Below are 21,039 nucleotides of genomic sequence, written 5' to 3' on the forward strand. Positions count from 1 at the left end.
AGTATATCTACACTATTATCCTGTACAATGATGTTCAGATACATGCATTACATTGGTTACATTATACAACATTTGGGAAACATTTATACTAATGATGAATAATGGACAAATGCAAGTCGATTTATTTTTTCCATTTAAATAAAGAAAGTGTTCAAGCTTAATTAGATTTCTGACATTTCAACTGAAAAGTTCCAATCTTATAAGGCCAAACTGTAAATCAGTGTTTGTCATACTAACACTGTCTGTTGGCCTGAGGAAGTTGCAGACTGCTGTGGTGTCCTCGTCAGTTCACATGGAGTCACCAGCTGCTTCTTCTCACTTGTCATTAGGATGTGGTAAATGGAGTGCACTACTCTACCTTAAGGGACAATGCACTTTACAAATTTCTTCTCATTTGCACCACACTAACACACCGATACGGCTGATTATTTTGTTTCCAAACAGGCCTCCCATCTGAGATTTAACAAGACTCAGTGTCCTCAGGGTGCTATGGCCACATTTGACCGGCCTCCCAACTATAGTCCTGCGCGCTGAATTTTTTGAAGCACCAAACCATTCGAAAAACACTTCACATAAATGATTTTGGTATTGACTTTAGCTATCGCTTTGATATTGCATTGCTTCCCTTGTTTTTGTTTATATTTGTGTGTGTGTGTGTGTGCATGCAAGCTTTACGTTACAACTTGCACTGCCGAGGTGCCTTTCGGCGTGCTTGTTTTCATGCATTGATTAATGCAAGAGCCTGATTGTCTCATACTGTTCCAGCCAAAGCCAATCAATTTCCTTCAACTCAACCGTGTATCTATGTGTCTTGGTCATGCCACATACATCACAGTCCTGGATTGTTCCCGATGCTATATTCAGCTACTCTGTATGAGGGGGATAAAAACAAGAAAATCAGCCAGTTAATTCATCTCCTAGCTCGAAAGTCTCATTACCCTGCTGATGAGTTTAAGGATTGCCTGAGGTGGAAGGGGGCTGTGTTTATGGCTCAGCAATCGTGCGTACCGAGTCTCGTCTCATGCGGATGAAAAACAAAAGACATGCCAACGCTCCAGCCAAATGAATACTGAACACATCCCATCTTAAATACTTCATGACTGTACACTTATTTAAACATGTGCTTCTAAAGGGACGTTATGTCCTCTTTATGTGGTGGCTGCTAAATGAAGACAGATGTGGTTGGTGGAGGAATTGATCTGACCTTTTCTCATCATGTAAGGGATATGAATCTCCCAGCCTCTACTTTATTAGTGTGATATAGGGACACAGAAAATCCTAATTTAGGCAGTTACATGTGGGTCACAGCACAACTACAAGCAGAAGTGGAACAGGTATATATAACCATCATGCTTGCATTTTTTTTAAACTAGACATCTATTTCATTAAGCAGTTGAGACATATACTGCACACTTGTGGACTTAAAAGCAGCTGGTAACATCAGTAGCAATCTGAAAGACTATTTGTTAGACTTTGAATGTTTTATAGATGATTAAAGGAGTTTATACAAAAAATATGCACTTGAAATATTCAGATTCTACTAGATTTGGATTAAGCACCATTGAGCTGGATTCAGAACAGAGTTGCAAGTAGACTTGTTTTCACTGGAGAATGCTGGATCATGTTTGTATAGAAGTCGATTATAAGAAGAAGAACAAAAAAACAACTCACATTCCAAAAACATAGTTTGGTTGCAGGTGGCCCTTGGAAAAACAGCTATGAACACTGACACATATTCTCAGTGAAAAGTAGGTGATGAATTAGCAGCATAATTCAACGATGCTACATACAATTAATGTTTTTGTTCAACTCCAAAACAAAGGTGTGTTTATGATCCTAAACTCTTGTAACTTTGTTATCTTGAACTGACATGTACGAGCTGCAAAGGTTTCTTTACCAACCATGCTGTAATTTGTGCTGCATTTAGACTGAGTACTGTACCTTTAACTGAAAAATCCAAAATGTATTCCTGCCACCACTTCCAAATACCTTGTTCCTAGCTCCCCATCTTCGAGTCAGTTAGCCTATTAAATCGACTCAGTTATCTTCCCATCCCCAGCTCTCCTTCTGTTGTTCGGGAACCACCATAACTCGTCATCTGCACTGAAAGATAAAACCAGTATGCTAAGGGGATGTGACCTACCATCTGACAGATGCCTCTTCAGTATGACTGCTCAGCTTAAAACCAATCAAGAAGAGCCTGGCTGTCTTTTCTCCCCCAGTGAATACATAATTTCCATCTAAATCTCATCAATAATCAGGGCTGGCAATGGCAGCAATTGGCATGATTGCCAGAGTTCACAGAGCAATACTTGGAGAATTTAAAGGATTGTTGCCTCTGTGGATGGATGGTGTAAATCAAACACAGAGTGATTAAGGGAAAACATTCCTCATTGTTGAGCCACTGGACTCTTGGGCAGTGTGGTCTACTGGGGGCCATGACGTGGGATGTACTGTCAGCAGAATGGACTGATTCAGGTTTTCTTTTAGATGTAAGCAGGATTAAATGCAAATGAAAAAATAAGGAGACAAACAACAAGAAAAAAGGTAATTATTTAAAGTCAGATTATGCTTATTTTTTAAATATTAGCAAGGCAGTTCTTTAGCTTTGAGTATTAAAGTCCTGTTGTTGATCACTAAGGACATGCATTTAAAGAAACAATAGAGGTTTTTAGGGAAAATGCTTATTCAGTTGACATTTATCTTAACTTAGCATTAAGATTAGACATCGGTCTGAAGAACTTTGCCTGCTTCTGTCTGAAAGTTTAAAAATTGCCAACCAGCACCTCTAAAGCTCTTAAATTAATACATTAAATTTGTTTGTGTAAGCATTAAAAAAGACATCATTTAAAGAAGGTTATGTATAGAAATAATTAAGCACATAACCACCCTTAAAACTGCAAGTCGACTTCTTTTTTTTCTTCTTTTCCTGATAAAATAGACAAGTTGTAACATGTTAATTAGTGAGTTTTCATGCATCTGGCATTTTTGTTTTCGACTGTTGCAAAGAACCAAGCCAACAGTTTTTTTTTCCCCCTTTTTCTTTTTTCAGTATTGTTACAGAAGTAAGCAAATGGTCTCCTCCAGCTTCCTTCTGAATGAGTAAATACGGTGTAAGAGTAGTGTTGGTTCTCTCAATCATATCTCAGTGTGTAAGAAGACATTTCCCAAAATATTAAACATCTTTTTAATGTGTCAAACACGTTACAACCCCAGATCACAAGCAGAACAAAATCTCTTTCATAAAAAAAAACAAAGAAAAACAAAAGCAAAAAAGTAAAATGGACAAAGGAAAAATCTTTACCCAGATGTATCCATGACAAATGCTGAGTAATAATCTACGTGATGATTGTCTGGACAAAGGCAACAGGCTGTGGTAGTTGACGCTGTTTATTTAAAGAGAATCACATGTGGTGACTGGGGGAACAAATATCGCACATTGCTTCATCAACAAAAGGCAGAGAGGGAGGCAAACACTATGCTTGAGTCATCACCCACCCTCACACTCTTCTGATGAGTCACACGCCACCACACATGTGCAGACAGTTAAGCAGTAGAGAATGTAATTTCTGAAATATGCTCAGTGGTCAAAGTGATAATTTAAACAGACGTATTTTAACAAATTAAATGTAGAAATGAGTCTGTGGGAGATCAATGGCGTTTGCCTCTGAGTTTAAGGTGGACCTGATTTTAATATGAGCCTTGCTTTTCTCTGACGGCTCTGTGATAAATAATGAGAGACCTTTTCATTTAGTCCATACATGCTGGATGTGAATCTACACGTGTATTATCATTAATGGTGCTTTGTAGTACTGAAATCATAAAGTATTACTTTCAGTCAGTAAAGATGTTGCATGCACAACTTTAAGCATTGTCATATCACCAGATTAAACATATAAATGAACAACACATCCCATCATTGATTTAGATTAAGCAATTAGTCTTTATCAATCCAGTGACTCTATTTAGGAAGTACGTAGAAAAGGATCAAACGAGGTCATCGTGACTACAAAATATGTATTTCTATCAAGTAATTTTGAGTACGATTAGTGTAAATATGCCCATATAAAGAGTTTCCTCTGTCTGGCAGCAGTATCTCTCACAGAGGGAGCTCTTGCGCTACAAATGGGAACTTAAGAGAAAGCTGAATGACAGCAGAGGAGAGGGAGAGCCTGAGTAAAGAAGAGCAGTGACTAAGAGACAGGATGAGGGAGAGACAGGAAAAGAAGTAAGCCACATGTTTTTGGAGTGAATGTGTAGCAGAACAAAACTCAAAAATGAGGAAGGCTTTTGAAGACAATTAAGCACCCAATGCACCTCGTTTACTGCCAGGCACCCGGCCTTGATACTGTTGTTACTGAAAAACCCACCATCAGTGTCTCACTGAGAGTACTCAAAAGAAGTGGTTTTTTTTTCCTCTGTCTCTCTCTGAACAAAATTGCATGAGAATGCCAAATAAGAATGACTTAAAAAATAAAATTGGTTAAATGTAAAACGGCTATAATTCTTCACCTCATAAATGGTGAAAGTCATAAAGATTTGCTTGCTGTTGAGTTGAAGTAGGTCCAAAAACAAATAAAAACACAGACTTGGGTGTCATCTACCCAAGTTTAAGTCACTCCCACCTAATCCTCTGCAGCAAAGTGTAACTAAAAGGAATCAGGGTCATCATACACCACTGCATTAATATTATTGCAATTAGCACTACTCATTTTTGTCTCAATAACTTGCAATTTTCATTTTTAAAAGTATCTCAAAGGTCTTTAAGTAATCAGATTTGGTCCATTTACCAAAGCAGAGGTTTTGAATGTCCTCCACTACAAAGACTAACAAGAATTTATAAATAAAACAAAAGATAAACAAAAAAATTATCATAATAAATACACTTTTGTAATTTAGAATTTTGAAGTAATGCTTTAACAAGAGAAAAAATGAAAACAATTTCATGCCTCTGTGGTCAACTTCAGATCAGTTATGATGGATTAAGGGTGACAAGTATTCTTTGTGAAAAATGGAGTCAAGAGGGGTCAGTCAACCTACAAAGAATTATCACTCATCTCTGTGGTTCCACTCATGGGGCGCTTTTTTTTTTTATTATTATTGTCATCATTTTTTAGCAGATTGTTTTGTTTTTCTGTGCTGCAATTTCCGTTGTCATCAACCTTGTTTTCCAGCAGCAGCAGGCAACTCTAGTTTAGCGTGAAATGAAATTTTAAATACATCATAATTAGATAATATGGAATTTAGGCTTTGACACAAGATGGCATTGTTGTCAGTCACAAATTAAAATCTCTCTTGTTTTCTTTCTTGTTTTTTTTTTTTTAGTGCAACCTGAAAAGCAGAACCAGTCGACACTGCACTTAACACAAGCCATCTTTTAGCCTCTTGCATCATGCGTATAGCATATTTACAAGAATCCAGCATATGTTTTTCTTTTTATCTCCATACAGAACTTGCTTTGCTGTTCTGCTCATGCTGTTGATCTTGTCTTCAAGAGATTTAGCACATAGCGCCGTTTAGCACATAAATGAAGATGATGGTAAAGATGTTTGGATTTAAAACTTGCAGATAAAACATACTCACATACATGTCTGAAAATGGGACTCCAAAGTGTGCCAGATGAAGATGGTCATGGTCTACAGTGTTTCTGTGGAGCAGAATTGCTCCATGCAGTGCTTCAGATATCTCACATTTGTGGCTGCACTTATTGCCTTACACCCTGGTAATGACTGCCTGCAGCTATGATGTTGTTATACTTTATGTTTAATATTTAAAAGCTGAGCCCTTGCCATTGCTTCATTTAGTTTTTATAGTGTTAAATTACAAAGCTGTTTTTTTTTTCCCTTCGGTTTTAGCACAAACATTGTAATGCTTCATCATTCAGTATGGCAATGCAAAAATAGGATTGATCCATGTCTTGACCCTGTATTTTGCAGATGTAAAACCAGTCAATAAGTAAGATTTTCAGTTTCTTGGATCTAGAAATGTCAAGTGAAGTGTGTCCCTTAGAGGTGTCAGGTGAAATAGCCCTAGCTATGTGATAAGGTGCAACTTTGAAGTGGTGAATGGGGTTAGAGGCATGAGTCAACCTCTGCAGGCTATTATGACCACCACACCCCCATCACTGAGCATCCCTCCTGTCTACTACACTCACACAAGTCACATCCTTCCCCTGCCTCCAGAATCTCCTTGTTCCTGTGAGTGCAGTCAGGTTTGAAATATGTGACATTACAAGTCAGTTATTTGCCTTCACCATTATGCTGAAATTAGACGTGTTTATATTTACTTTTATAGTCATAGAAGATGTCTGGAAGACTGTGGGCATGAAGATACAGTCTGATAATCAATTATGAAAATAAATTCATTCTTATCAGTCATTCAGGTACTTAGCAGTCATTAGCAAAGTGTAATTAATTAGTTGTTGTACTGGCATGCATGGCTTTTCACAAAGCAGAGACGATGCACTTGTTAATTTACCTTGATGAGGACAAAGCTGAGTTTGTTCTCAAAAAAATAACAAAACCCGCTTGACTCCTCAGGCTGTGCTCGCTTGCGAGAATGTCACGCACCCCAACCATCCAGTTGTTCACTCCTAACTAATTTCTTTTCTGTTTGCATGACACCAGAAATGTATCATAACAATAGCACAGAAAAAGCATGTCTTGGCAAAGACAAATGACCATCTTCAAGTAAGTGCATGACAGGCATTCAGGTGGTTGGTTGTCAGGAGAGAGGAGGTAAACCATTGTGCCCCTGTGAGTTCCTTACTCTTTTTATTGCACAGGGCAGAGACTCACACATAGCACCAGCACATCGCCCTGACTGATTTCCTCAGCACTTCCCGGGGAATTGTCATCACCCCAGGTCAATGTCTAAACTTTCCCATGCATCAAAATATATTGTAATCGACTCCATTTGTAATTCCTCCAGAGATCTGGCACTGGGCTGTAGCTCTGATGGCTGCCAAAAGCAATAAAGTCTCACAGACATGACCCCCATTGTAAACAAGCCCTCCTTCTGGAGTGTGAGGTACAATAAAGTGTGTTTTTTGGTGTCTGGCTGTACTTTTGCTCTTTGGCTCCAGCCCATAGCTTTATTCCTGTTTGAGTTGGGGGAAAGATACATTATATATCTGTTATAATGCTAGTGTGCTGTAGCTGTAATAATTCATGTTAAGGTGGTTAATGTAGTAGCACTGCTAATGTGCTGTAAGTAATGTACGTATCTTGTCATATGACCTCATGCGACATAAACGGACTTGATCAGTTGTATCTCAAGTTTTCTATCATTATGGAACATAATTACATGCACGTATTTAGATTTTTACCTGAAATTGTACCGTATTAGGAAACAATTTTCTTCTAAATATTAATGGTATTGGTTTATAGAAAAGACAGTAGTTTGTGACCATTACTGCAGGAGGGATTTGCAGATTCACCATTACATATTTTAACCTTACGGTTTTACTCTTCAGGGGGGTCATCAGTTCTAATCAGACAAACAAACAAATCCGTCATTATGGTAACGGCTCTGTTGCATGAAGGGTTTAAGCGAAATGCAAATTAAAAGAGGAAATAGAGCAAACGCAGAAAGGATTTACCCTTTTATGTGCTCGCAATTACTGCAACATTGATGGGAAATTACAGTTGTTATTGTTTGTGCCTCGTGTGGATTTGTGTCCTCTGAGTGAGATTAATTGCATTGTCTGCCAGCAACAGTGTCTATTTTCTAGGATGACGTAATAATTATATTTCTTCTATATGTGAGTAATTATACATCATTTAACCGAAGTAGAATGTTCTCAACTAGTATCTTTTTTTTTACCTTATACAAGCAAAGGGTAAAATGTGTTTTTTGCCTAATAACTATACACGTTACCATAATGCTTATAGGTAATGCTGTGCCACAACGTTTCATCTAACCCCTTTGTTTTTTCTGTCTGTTAAATTTCCTCATTTGCCACCTTCTCCTGCCTGCTGTTTTTAACATCACATGATCCAAGGTAATCAGAAAGAACAATGTGACTGCTTTGTCACAGCAACAATATCACTTTCACTGCTGCAACTTGAGCTGCTTTGATTCCTGCTGAAAGGGGAACACATTGTGTTGTGTTTATCCTCTTGTCTCTTTCCTCTGCTGTACAGTAGTCTGCCTCCCACTCCGTATCTTATTCACTTTCAGGTGCCACCAACCGCTAAGAAAAAAGACAAAGTGTTATTTTTATTTAAGGGAAAAAATAATGTAATTCGGTGTCATTTTAAAGTGGGTAGGGAGTGTTTAAAATAATTAATCTGTACAAAATGTTCTTAAGAAGACGTAAGATCCATCATTGTCTTGGTATCATTGTGCTGATCAATAACCAATTCTACCCTGATGTGATGAATACGACCTCCAGCAGGTATTATGTGTATCTGGTCATGTGTAGAGTTCCATGAAGGTCGTCTTATCCTTACATCCTGTGTTGTATATGCAAGGAGGTTGCGCGCTCAGGTTTGAGGGAAGGTCAACAAGCAGAGCCGAGGCTTTTTGTTAGGACTCTTAAAGGCTTTTACTGGGGCTCCTGCCAAATAATCGACCAATAATGGCATTCGGCCAGGTTGTGACTGGTTGGTTTGACAGGGTTTTGACAGTCATGGAACAGATATTGATATTCTTATTTACACAGATGGTCCCTGTGGTAATAAGATAGTAATTACACATATCTGGCAGAAAATCCAAAGTGTCATTTCGAAAGGGTAAAGGACGATACCAAGTGACATGCAGCTCTGCAGGCAAACATTTGTCAATCAGACAAATCAGAAAGCTTCTACTTGCAGTTCTGTGCCAAAGAGCAAACTCAGGTTTTTTTTCTTAGATGCTGTCCATAGAGGTTGACATCATGCTCTGTCCTTCACACTGTCTGAGCCGTCACAGAAGCTCTGATTTCCACTGATAGCCCCCGTGCCAAGTCTGAAGCACTTGCCCTCTGTTTTTCCAGAGGTAAATAGTGAAAGTAGTGCACTTTCTGTGAGTTCTAGTATTCAAATTTGACTTTATACCCATGTCCATGCAATTATGCTAATTTCAAATCACAGCTGTACTCAGTTTTGTTTCAGTGATCACAGATTTTCTAACTTATGTGTCAGTGATCACAGAGTTTTATTATATTTCCAATTCGGACTGTTCATAAAACAGAATACTCCCCTTGCCAGATTAGAAACAACGCAGGGAGGTGGAGCAATTTGAAATAATTTGACATTGATTGAAAGTGATTTTGTACAGGGGTGCCCTCACTTAGGTGTAAACTGTATGTTGTCTAACATTAGGTCCGTAGCATGTTCCCTCTGACAATGCATAACCTAGATAAATGTGTGTTATTTACATGTGCAGGAACTGCTCAACTATTCGCTTCATCTAACATCTACTAATCAAAATTCTTTGGGCAGCCGCAGCTCTTAATATCTATCTCTAGTATACTATGTTCTATATACATGTACATTCACAAGAATATTTTTATATATAAAGCAGTGATTTTTAAATGGCCAGAGAAATAATATACATGAAAAGTAACAGAATTTATTCAACTCATACTGATGACGAGATCTGCCCCTTAATTGTTTATGGACTTTTTTTGAACTTTCTTTGGTTCCTGGTTTGGTATAGCACTTAAGATGCCAATCATTGCTACTTTACACCATGTACATATGTCCTAATTATGCCACTTGAAATATATCTAGGCATTTGATCAATTCCCATCAATACATCTATGTCCTTGTGGCTGAACCAGCTGACCTTGTCCTTATTCACACTTCAAAACTGGAAATTCCCAATTTAAGGCTTATGTGAAGGACTGTTGAGATTGTCCTCTAACATGTACAGTATGTTAACCTCATCCTAATTATTTTTCACAAATATATTTAAATAAACAGATAAATGTAAATATGATTTCTAAACAAAGCCCTGTTAGACATACTCAGTATAATACACATATTTTTTCTGTCTTCACACACCCAAAAACATGCAGTTACTTTGCTAAGGTGATGAATGCATTCATGAATGACCTTCTCTTTTGGTTTTATGTTGCATTTGTCTTTGTTTTCACAAGTGTGTAGATTATTTAAAACAGATCTTTTATGCTACATTGGCAGCAACATTCAAAATAAATCTCAATTTCCTTTGTAACCTTTGGCAGCATTGCAAGAGCACTGGTTGAAAGATTGGTATTATTTGTCTATAAATCAAAATGAAAATTGCCCCCTTCTACAAATGACTGAATAAAATGTTGACATCTTCACATTATAGCGGTTGATTCGGTATTGTGTGCTACACAATATTTTTTCCCCTTGCAGTTTATTTGAAGGAAACAGGGCAAAGCTTAATGAAATATGTTTCATCTGTCTTTTGTTCTTAGGAGTGAACAATACATCAGCGGCCAGTATTACTGAGCTCATATCAATAGATGAAGGATGTTGACCACAGAATTTTTTTTCTGTGTTATTTGAGCAAGTTAAAGTCTTGTCTTTCAAATGGCTTTTGTCTTCCCTGTACTCTTTGTTGTCCCCCATACATCACTCAACCTCTGCAGTTATTTCTATTAGAAAATATATGTATTCTTAAAGGACACATGCACTGAGTTCCTTACAGCCATCACTGGGATATATAAACCTCCATCCCCTCTGTTTCTCCTCTGATCCACTTGGAATGTGTATGAGGAGATACCAGTGCTGCCATGTTTTGTCCCCTGAAAATAGCAGTGTTATTTTTGTGGTAATTTTACTAATGATATCCCTAAAGAATCCGTGCTGGAGTCTGTAGACACTTGATTATTAGAGCAAAGAAGGGTGGTAATAATAATAAACATGTTTCTAAAAAGCATAGACTGGCCCATCGCATCAAAAATGTGTATACATAAATTATATTTTAGTAACAGTGAAGGTTGAAATATTATTTACTTCTAAGCCGGTATATTTATGTCTGTCAGCTTTTCTCAATGGTGAGCAATTCCCATGAAAAGAATAGTCTGTGCTCTAGTCCCATGGCTTTACTCTGATCCTGTAAAGAGCTCCCCTGAAACACTATTGCAGCTCGCTTGAGTCACGATTTCTTGGCTACTGTGGTTACTGTGATCAGTGCTTCAGCTAAATCATTACCCAACACCATCACTCAAGCATCAAGCAACTGATAAGCCACAATAAAAGACAAACACCTTCCTATTGTTGGATGTGAATGTAATTGCTTCTTCTTTTGCATCATCTGTCTGGCTCTCTCACTGTTCACTTTCACCGTTAGTGAAGGAGAGATGATAGTGACAAGAGCATGTGGATCTCAGCGGCCCCATCAGTAGAGAAACAGGCTATGTGATAGTGTGGTTTTCTCACTGTCATTCCCAGGAGTCCGTTCTGTGAGAATTGAAGAGGAGGGGTTGTGAATCTCCCAGTCTGTCTACCCAGCTAGCAAGCTGAAAAGTCTAATAATGACAGTGACCTCACCCCTCCCTCTTATTGTATTGCTTCTAGTCCGATCACAGCAGGCAGTTTGTGTGCATCTGTGAATGTGTGCGCATCTAGTGGGGATGCACCACTGCTGTATTTGTGTTAGTGGTCGTTTCAGTGTACTGGGAGTGCGTGCGATCTGCGATACCATCATCATCCAATCTTATTGTCAGAAAATGAGACAAAGAGCAAAGCCAAGCTGTGGAACAGATGTAAAGCAAGACGAGGTTGACCCTTATGTCACTGAGGCCACATCAGATGACAGCTTGTCTTTCACCCCGCTTCTCACTTCCTTAGCACTTCAGTTACACTCAAGTGGATGGACTAACCTTGCAGATGTCAATATGGTGTAGGTTAGATAATACAAGGTGTCCTTATTGATGCCAGTTTTGGTATTCAATCAATGTTTAGAACAAATCATAACGACTAGCTGCAATGCAAAATGGACAAATTGTGTATTTTATGTGTAATTCAAAGTATTTCCTGGTCTTGACTTGTGAAAAGCCCGGTATTCGCCATTTGTTTAGTCATTCTAATTTCATAGACACCAGCGAGAGCATCATTCATGCAGCAGGGCATGTTTATTGTTTTTTGTTTGTTTTTTTTTAACTTCTGGCAAGTAGGTTGTTGTATGATTTCCTCCATCCGTCTGTTTGCTTGTTTGTCTTTAACCAACATGCTGAAAATCAAAACTGGACTGGAATGAGATTTGCTGTTCATGTTGACCCTCCCAAAAGGAAGAATCTGCGAGGTTTCGTGATCCTCTGACCTTTCGTGCTGTACCAGTCCTACCATTGAGTTTTAAATGAATGTAGCTCCTCACTCACATAGTCTCGAAAAGCAAAATAAACTTTCACCTAGCTTTTTATCCATTTCTGTCGGAGTAAAGATCTAATCGAGTTTGAAATTCTGTTTATTTAAATGCATTTGTGATTGGAGTTTGTAGTGTACAGGCATCAGTCTTTTCATCCTTCACCTGGCTTCACCACCAGCCTAAATTCTGGTTACTCTTGTATACCTACTTATCTTCTCAATACAGCACAAAGTTGCTTTTGAACATACAAACTGACAGATGAATCTTTAGTGGTGGATTGATTTTTGTCAGCTTTCTGTCTTTTGTCTATTTACTTTACCTGCACAGGATTATCAAAGCCAATGTAAAGTGGAAATAAACAGAAAGGTTTCCATTAAAGTGTTCCTTATACTAAATGCACCCAATATCACTATGAATTGACAAAACCTTTGAAACTAAAGAAAATGTATAGCCACAATTCAAACATTAATGTCATGAAAGAGTTCAAGGGACACATTTTAGTTACTGGCTTTTTTAATAGCTTAATTTAATGTTTTTCTTTCTTTCTTTCTTTTCTGAGGCTAGTTATTCTGAACTGTTATATATATGTGTGTGTGTGTGTGTGTGTGTGTGTATAAGAGGGTGTGTGTCAATAAAACTAAACCCTTAACAGCAACCTAAACACGGTACTGCATCCATGCTCCTGTCCTGTCTGATCCCCTAAGACGCTGCTTGCTGTTTGAAGTTTCTACTTGAAAGGCTTGATCTGAATACTGTGGATTCCACTGCAACTCTGCAAACAGTGATTACAGGCTGATTAATGAGCCACTGCAGACACACACGTACACTGTACACACACATCAACACATGCTTGCTTTCTAGGCCATACACAAATGGATTATGCAGGAGTCAATATGTCACAACATGCAGTCTCACTTGGACACTGCTGGTTCATTGAAATATGAAGTTTTCAGAGACCTGTGTTGTTGTTGTTGTTGTTTTTCCACAGAGAATTACTTGTCTATATCACCAATATGAATTGAACTATTTTTACTAATCAATTCATTGTGTATCCTTTTTGTTGTCCTTTTGTCTACAGTTTCTGCTGACATCTTAAAGACCAGCTTGACCACAATGGAACGCCACATTCAGAGGCTCGAGAACGACATAGAAAACTTCCCCAAAACAGATGACCAACAAGATAAGTTTGTGGAAAAAATGTCCATATCCTTTTTATTGTGGCTGGTTCCACAATATGCACAGGCTGCTCTTCCACAACATATGTACTGAAGCATATTAGACCATTCTTTGTCCTATTTTGTCGACAGCAGTGGCAAAGGTGCGTGCTGTTTGTGTTCTGCCTGCCAGTGGTAAGCAGTTTAAGTCACTTGGTGTGATAGGTGGCACCCTAGGGAACTTAGGGAATGGATCTGGCTGCCTTGCTGTGAGATGTTGATCAGATCTCCCTCTTCACTCCTCCCTGCGTCCCAAGAGTGAAATCATGCCCTTGGCTATTTTTACTGCACTCTGCCACTGCTGCCTGTCCCCTGGGGGACTCTAATAGGGGCTCTAGCCCCTCACACCAACTTATCGCCTATTCCCGATTTCATCTCCTGACCGGCCACAAGCCTCTCCACACAACCATCCGTGCACTATCTTTTCTCATGGCACCTCTCCTGTTTTGATAACAGAGTGTTTCACTTAAACCCGAGCATCTCTGCTCCCAAATTGAATTAGCCATGTCTCTGCACTTTCTTGAATGCCCTTTCTGAGAGGAAAGGTCCTCACTGTATAGGTTTGATCAATGGTGAAAATCAAGTCTGTTGTCAATACCCTGAGGCTGGGGTGCCTTTTGTGGAAAAAGAAAAACAGTACAGTAGTCAGCAGAATCTTCTTCCTTTGTCTCTAACATTATTAAGAAAAGAAAGGATTGCTCTATAGTCATGTACAAAGTGAGTAGGTGTTTACATATGCCAGGTGCTCACACATAGGACTGCATTTAACCTGATTTCTCTTTCCTTTATCTAAGATTTATTTAGACTGACTTTGCACATTGGCTGGTATAAGAGCACTAGCTTCCTAACAAAATACCAATCTGCTCCCAGTCAAAGAAGGGCATTTAAATTTGTATAATTAAAAAAACTGAAGCAGAGACCTCCCTGGCGGCAGCTCTGAAGCAGAAAAGGCAGGCAAGAAAGCTGCTCTGCCCCCCGATGTCGGTATCGATTCGCCAGCTCCTTCGAGAACTAGATGCTTGAGTGAGAGGAAATGGAGAAGTGTAGATATACTGCAGTATGGCTCTCCTTCACTGTCTGGAGTTCCTCCCCAGAGAGAACCAGAGAGAAACTGGCGGCATGACCTGGAACACCCCACTTCCTACCCCCCTTTGTCCGCGCCTCACCTGATTAAGTTTTTGTGCCAGGAAGGAAGCTTAATAGGATTTAATAAGATCTATTTTGGCTCTTGCCTTATTTAAAGTAGGTGCAAGTACTTACAAGCATATATATTTCATTCTCTGTGTTGTGTTCCATATTAGACAATTAGATAATGGTTAATGATACAATAGTTTCCTTCGCCTTGTATATGTAGTTTTAATCATAATCTTCACACTTTTTTTGGAGATGCTGACACATGGAGGCAGAAGGATGTGTCAAATGATGAAAACCGCCTACTTGTTTATTCCCTCACTTAGCTACCTAGAGTGTTTGATCTGTATTTTATCTCTTGTGTTTAATAATGTCTTTGAATTAATAATTATGTAATTTTAATAACAAATTGTCAGGGAAATTATGCTACAGTTCTGTTATGTGGTAGTGAGTTTTTAAATAGAAACACAGCTTTTCACCTTCTGAGCTGTTTCGTCTTTATGTTCACAGTAGAGCACAAAATAACAGAAGTATGCAATCACATTTGGCTCAGTGCATTTAGAGAATTGGGATAGTGTGGGTTTGTTTGTTGCATTAGGATGATTGTGTATGTCTGTGTAAACATGCGGGTATGTGTCTTAATTTAGCCCACTTCTCTGAAGTTTCGTCACCCAGGACAATTTTTCTACCACTTCAACCCTCCTAAGGATATCAGATGTTGGGTTGTTTTTTTTTGTGCAAGCGAGCACGACGATGAAATGAAACCACACACACACACACACACACACACACGGAGCAAACAGAGAGATTAAGAGATAGAAAGTGGAGACTGCTTGATTTGCTGAGGTTTTTAGTACCAGTGTTTGCAATGAGCTTTGGTAGCACTCTAATCCGTGTTGCACAGCTAAGTGTTGGAACAATGAAAGTGTGAAATGCAGCGCTACTATATTTTGGGTTGACATTTCCTTTGGTGCGCGTAAGATAGCAGAGTCAAGGCAAACATACCTTTTTAAACTTTATCCTGGGATTAGGAAAAAGGATGTTGGTTCCTTGAAGCATGACAGATGGAAGAACAACAACAGCTAAAAGTCATGCATTTGATGCTTGAGCAACCCTGAAAAAGTTAAGTGAAGCTCTGTTGTCTTGACTGTTGGGCGCTGTGATGAATGAGTCAGTCTGCATTTGTGTGTGTGTGTGCTTGGATGTGTGTGTGTTATAGAGGCAGGCAGAGAACGGGGGAGAGTAATTTATAGTGCATGTGTAGGTGAGTACATGTGCCTCTGTTTCCGTGCGACTCTTGTCACTTTTTGCGGAGATTAATTTCAGCAGGCCATGGTCACTGCAAGGTATTTTAAATGTAAAATGTACCCCAAAGCAGCATAGTTTTAATTAAAACTTCAACAATACATTATGTGTTGTTTTTGTTACCTTTTTCCTCTGCCATGCATGATTAGTGCTCCTTGTTTGGGCTTCAGAAATTGGGAAATTTTTCAAATTAGAAAGTCAGATAAATATCCGATACAAACAGTTTGGAGAATCCGTCATTTCTGTCATTTATTAGATGTGATTACCTTTCAGAGGAAATTATTCCACTAAACAAGATCAGAAGGAGTTCAAGCAGAAAGAAAGAAAGAAAGAAAGAAAGAAAGAAAGAAAGAAAGAAAGAAAGAAAGAAAGAAAGAAAGAAAGAAAGAAAGAAAGAAAGAAAGAAAGAAAGAAGGGTTAGTGGAAGCACTTCATTTGGCTTTATTGATACATTTTTCTCCTTCCATTACTGTAATGTATGCAAATGACTGAATGGGGTGTTTGTTCAGCAGTTTAGTGATCTCTATCTGTCAGAAGTAATGGGGGCCCACAAAGGCTGTAGAGTTGAGGCACAAGCCCCCAGAGAGTCCTATTTCACCAGAGAGGCTATTGCTATCACATGCACACACATTCACGCGCACTTGCTGCTGGATATGATAGAATAGAGTAGAGTGGGACTCTGCATACTAGAATATTGATGTAGTGAGGTGGCTTGATGGGGATGATGAGAGACCGGTCTGAACTTTGATGAATGCTCGGGCATGTCCAATACATCTCCCTGTGCTGTACTCAATGACTTAACCCATCCTACTGATATTGAGCTTAACCTTTTATTTCCCAGAATGTCACAGTCAAAGCATGTCATCCTCTCCCATCTCCACACACTGAGTGAAAAGGGGCTGTCTTCAGGGGCCGGTCTCATTTGGATATGTCAGACAAGGCAAGCGAATTTAGTGAGTCTTAATTTTTCGACTTGAATAATGTGAGCCAGACAGTTTCACAAAACTAAAAAGGGAATTTTAAGGCTAAGCTCTCAAGCTGATACCATAGTACAGAGTTATGTTTTCAGTTTAAGAGTCGGTGACACCTGCTAAGAATCTGCACCAGCTGACAAAAAAAGACACAAACGCTGTTATTTCTTGATGCCAGTGGTTTGTGGTGCCTAAAAGTTTTACGGTAGTAGTTCTTTTTTTTTTTTTTTTTTTTTTAAACAATTCGTTACACACCTCACTATGTTGTTTTTTTTTTTTTTTTTAAGCGTATTTAATTTTCCTGTTTGCTTCTGTTGCCTTTTTAGTCCAGATAATTTTGTCTGTGTGTGAGCTTGTGTTTTTGTGCGAGGTATTGTTACACAAGCCATTGAGTTTCCCCAGTGTAATGTCCTTGTAGCTGTTGAATTCATCCACAAGGCTGCTTGAATGAAACTGAGTGCATAGAAGCTCCTGCTCATGGCCATGTTTTTAGTTTTTAAAAAAAAGCCATACTTCACCCAGAAGTTTAGTTAGTCAAATCTTAAGTTCACCAAGGACCAGATGCTATAGCCATACTGATGAGTTTAAATATCTGCCTGGTCTCTTACTTCAAGTCTCTTTCAAAAAACTAGAAGTTTGTTTTGCTCCTGCAGTAAGTGCTGTGCTTAATTACCCTCAGACATTTCAGGTTTCTAGTGTTTCTATCATATTGGCACCACTTTGCCAAAAACCAGCTGTTTGGGCAGCAACACCTATCCACAGTGGTTATTGATACCAGGGAAAAAGCAGCCTCGGGTCCTTGGATCTGAGCCCACACACACCTAACAGTGTCAGTTTCTCAAACCGGTGTAGTCCTCCCACACAGGGTAAGCCCAGACACACTTTTTCGCAGCCCCAGGGCTAGCCTGTAATACCACTGCCGTGGCTTAAAAATCGACAGACGCATTTATACAGGTTCCACCTTTTTGTTGTTTTCAGTCTTCAGCCTGATTTAGTTCACACTTCAAAGGAAGAGGTTCACTACAATGTGTTTATGGATGGCCCTTGTCAAACTGCAACAGTTGGAGACTCTGTTGGCTTCAGGCGAGGTTTGTGTACAGGTGCAGCAATCTCTGGTATCAGCACCAGGCACTTAAGGTCAAATAAATGGCTGTTAGTGAAACAATTGTTCTATTTAGCAGGCTGCTGAGTGTAAACCACAGAAACATTCTCTTGTTTGGGTTTTTTGTTGTTGTTGTTGTGCTTTTTTTCCTGAATAAGCACAGTGTTGTTCAGAGAAGTTATCCCAGTTTAGTACACCTTTCTGTGTTTGAAAGAGAACTAAGTCAGACTATTTACAGAATCATCGTGTTTATTTCTGTATATTTGCGTATAATAAAACTGGGTTAAAACATGCTGGTGGCACTTTGAGTAGCTCCCTATAATTTTTAAAGCAAAAATACTCCAACACCCACCCTCCTTTGCCAAACATAAGCTCTCTCTCTCTCCTAATCACCACCTTCCTTCAAGTCCCAACACCAACCAGAGTGTTTTCCTCCGCTAATGAAATTCACTGTAAACTGTGTGGCCAATTAACTAAAGCACAGATAAACCATGGAGCCTTTTAATTATCCAAAATTCAGTGGAAACGGGTGTAAATAAGTGGAGGTGCTTAAAACAGTCTTTTTCCCTGCATGCCTGAGTTCTGCTTCTGTGTCTTCTCACTTCGGTGTAAATATTCAGGCTCGGATGAAGACAAAGACTCAGATAAAGCAACAGAAAATTGCAGTCACCAGAACAAATAGTCATCTTTGATGTTGCATTCTGCATGTCAGGGGAGATATTCAGATTTTAATTAACACATTTGGACGTGTGTCTACTTTATATACGCTTGCTAAAAATAAGTGGGCATTTTTAAAAGATGTGTCGGTAGTAAAACAGTAAATATGTACATACTCATGCGGGCCACAGTTTCATCTGTGCTAACGTTGTCGTTGCTGTTCAACAGTGTAGCATGTGCTTTTGACTCATCTACAGCAAGTATACTGGAAGGCTGTTGTAGGAGAAGAAAGCGGGCGACGCCATATGCGAGAACTTGATGGATATTTTTTATCCATGTGTTTCAGACGAAGAAAGAAAAAGGTCAGGCTTCCTCCAAATCAATGGGCCGATTACTATGGTTAGCCTTGCTGATACAATTGTTGTGTCAAATTCTGAGAAGCATATACTGGCCAACGTTTCTTAATCGAGTGAGTTTGTGGGCATGTAAGACAAAACGTACATACAAAACATAAATAGAGAATAACAGGTTATTTCTCAATCATTGTTTACTTGACATTTTCTCATTATATTTTAGGACGTATATAAAATCTAATGCATTTAAATGTTTTTTGTTTTTTTTAATTAACTTAAGTAAGGCGTGAACTGGCATTGTTGCAGAATGAGTCAATTAAACTGACTTTCAAAAGTAAAAACACTATAACTAATATGTGTATTTACTGCTTTAAAACCAGTTACTCACTGAACCAACAGTATACCCTGTCATGCAGTACTACACAGTACCTGTTTTTTTTACTGCTTCCTCACTATTTATGCAATACAACGCCCTCACTGTTCCATTGTACACTACAGTCCAAATCACTTTGTTTTTTATGTAACAGTGTGAGTCCACTACATCATTAGTGCTGCACTGAATCTCACTTTGGGATTTAAGTTCTTGATTTTCTTTTTTTAATTAATCCATTCATTGTTTGATCTATAGACCATCTGAAGACGCAGCATAAGACTGCTGTGTAGAGTTATTACTAATTCTCTACATACATACTATGTACATTTCATCTATTTTGTGTGTGTGTGTGTGTGTGTGTGTGTGTCCTATTATTGCTCATCTTTAACAGTCACATTATCAGGACTCTCTTTTGGGGACAAAATGTGGTCCCCACATAATAAATCATTACATTTTAAGATGAAGGCTTGGTTTAAGGGTAGAGTAAGGGTTATGGGTAAAGTAAGTCTCCAGGAGAGGAATGCAAGTCAATGTAACATCCTCTGAGGGGGTGATAAAACGACTGTGTATGTGTGAGACACACACACACACACACACACCCACACACACACACACAACATTTCAACTGGCTTTCACAGAGTTATATTTTACCCAATGAATTGTAGAACTCAACAAACTTAATAATAATGCTAATAAATTCAGGTCTACAATTTATTGTGAAAGACACGACAAAGTAAATACCACTTGGGATGAAGGAAATTCATTATCCAATAAAATATGAGGTATAGATTTGAACATAAGATATTCACAGACCCTTATTCACAATATAAAACTATATATATATATATATATATATATATATATATATATATATATATATATATATATATATATATATATATATATATTGTACTGCAGGTTCAGCACCTAATTCCGCTGCTTTTAAAACATCCAAACTTAAATTTTGTGGACATAAGTTAAATATACAGACAGCTCTGGCTCTCAGAGCAAAATGTGTACCACTTGAGAAACACATCGATCATACATCAATCTCTGATGAAGCCAAAAAAACATAAAAAGTGATACATTTCACAGAACAGAAATGCAGTGCTTTGAGTCAACAGAAAGTATCATGCTTCCATTGCCCTCTCTGTCATCAGTTGTGTTCACTGCTAGACAGGCCATTTCTGTGCCCTCTGGTCACGTTAAAGAATTTCCTAGAAGTTCGCCAATCAGTATCTCGTTAGGCAGTGACACTTGGCTTGATGTGGCAGCTCCATTAACCAGTAGAGTAAGCTCGCTGACAGACTGCCTGGACTCCAGAGGCAGGAGGGGGTGTGGCGTTGGAGTACAGAGCACACCCATGATGTACTCGAAAATATACCTCTGTGCTCCCGAATGGACAACTTGTCACGTTCCACCGATAAAAGCTCCGTGCCCTGCCAGTCCTGGAGGTTGTCCTTTGGGATCTGCTGTGTTCTTCTAGGATTCGAGCCCTGCAATCTAAATATACGTCCTTGCACACCCACTGTATACATTGTTAGAACTTCTTGTATGATGTTGACATACAGTATACGAGGTTAAGTGCTGATAGGAAATATGTGCAAGGTTAATAAGTTGTAACAGGCCATAGTGTTTGGAATAGAAA

The 21,039-nt window shown here is 38.7% G+C and overlaps 1 protein-coding gene across 6 annotated transcripts in view; it reads left to right on the forward strand.

Annotated features, from left to right (window-relative positions):
- Window positions 1–21,039, forward strand: part of diaph2 (diaphanous-related formin 2) — a 373,465-nt gene that overhangs the window by 250,585 nt on the left and 101,841 nt on the right. For all 6 annotated transcript variants that reach the window (XM_055016416.1, XM_055016421.1, XM_055016420.1 and 3 more), the window contains one exon: window positions 13,364–13,487. In XM_055016416.1, coding sequence (XP_054872391.1) covers window positions 13,364–13,487 — 124 coding nt within the window. The remainder of the gene's footprint in view (window positions 1–13,363; window positions 13,488–21,039) is intronic.

This window comes from Amphiprion ocellaris, chromosome 13 (genome assembly GCF_022539595.1).
Source record: "Amphiprion ocellaris isolate individual 3 ecotype Okinawa chromosome 13, ASM2253959v1, whole genome shotgun sequence".
NCBI classification, from domain to species: domain Eukaryota; kingdom Metazoa; phylum Chordata; class Actinopteri; family Pomacentridae; genus Amphiprion; species Amphiprion ocellaris.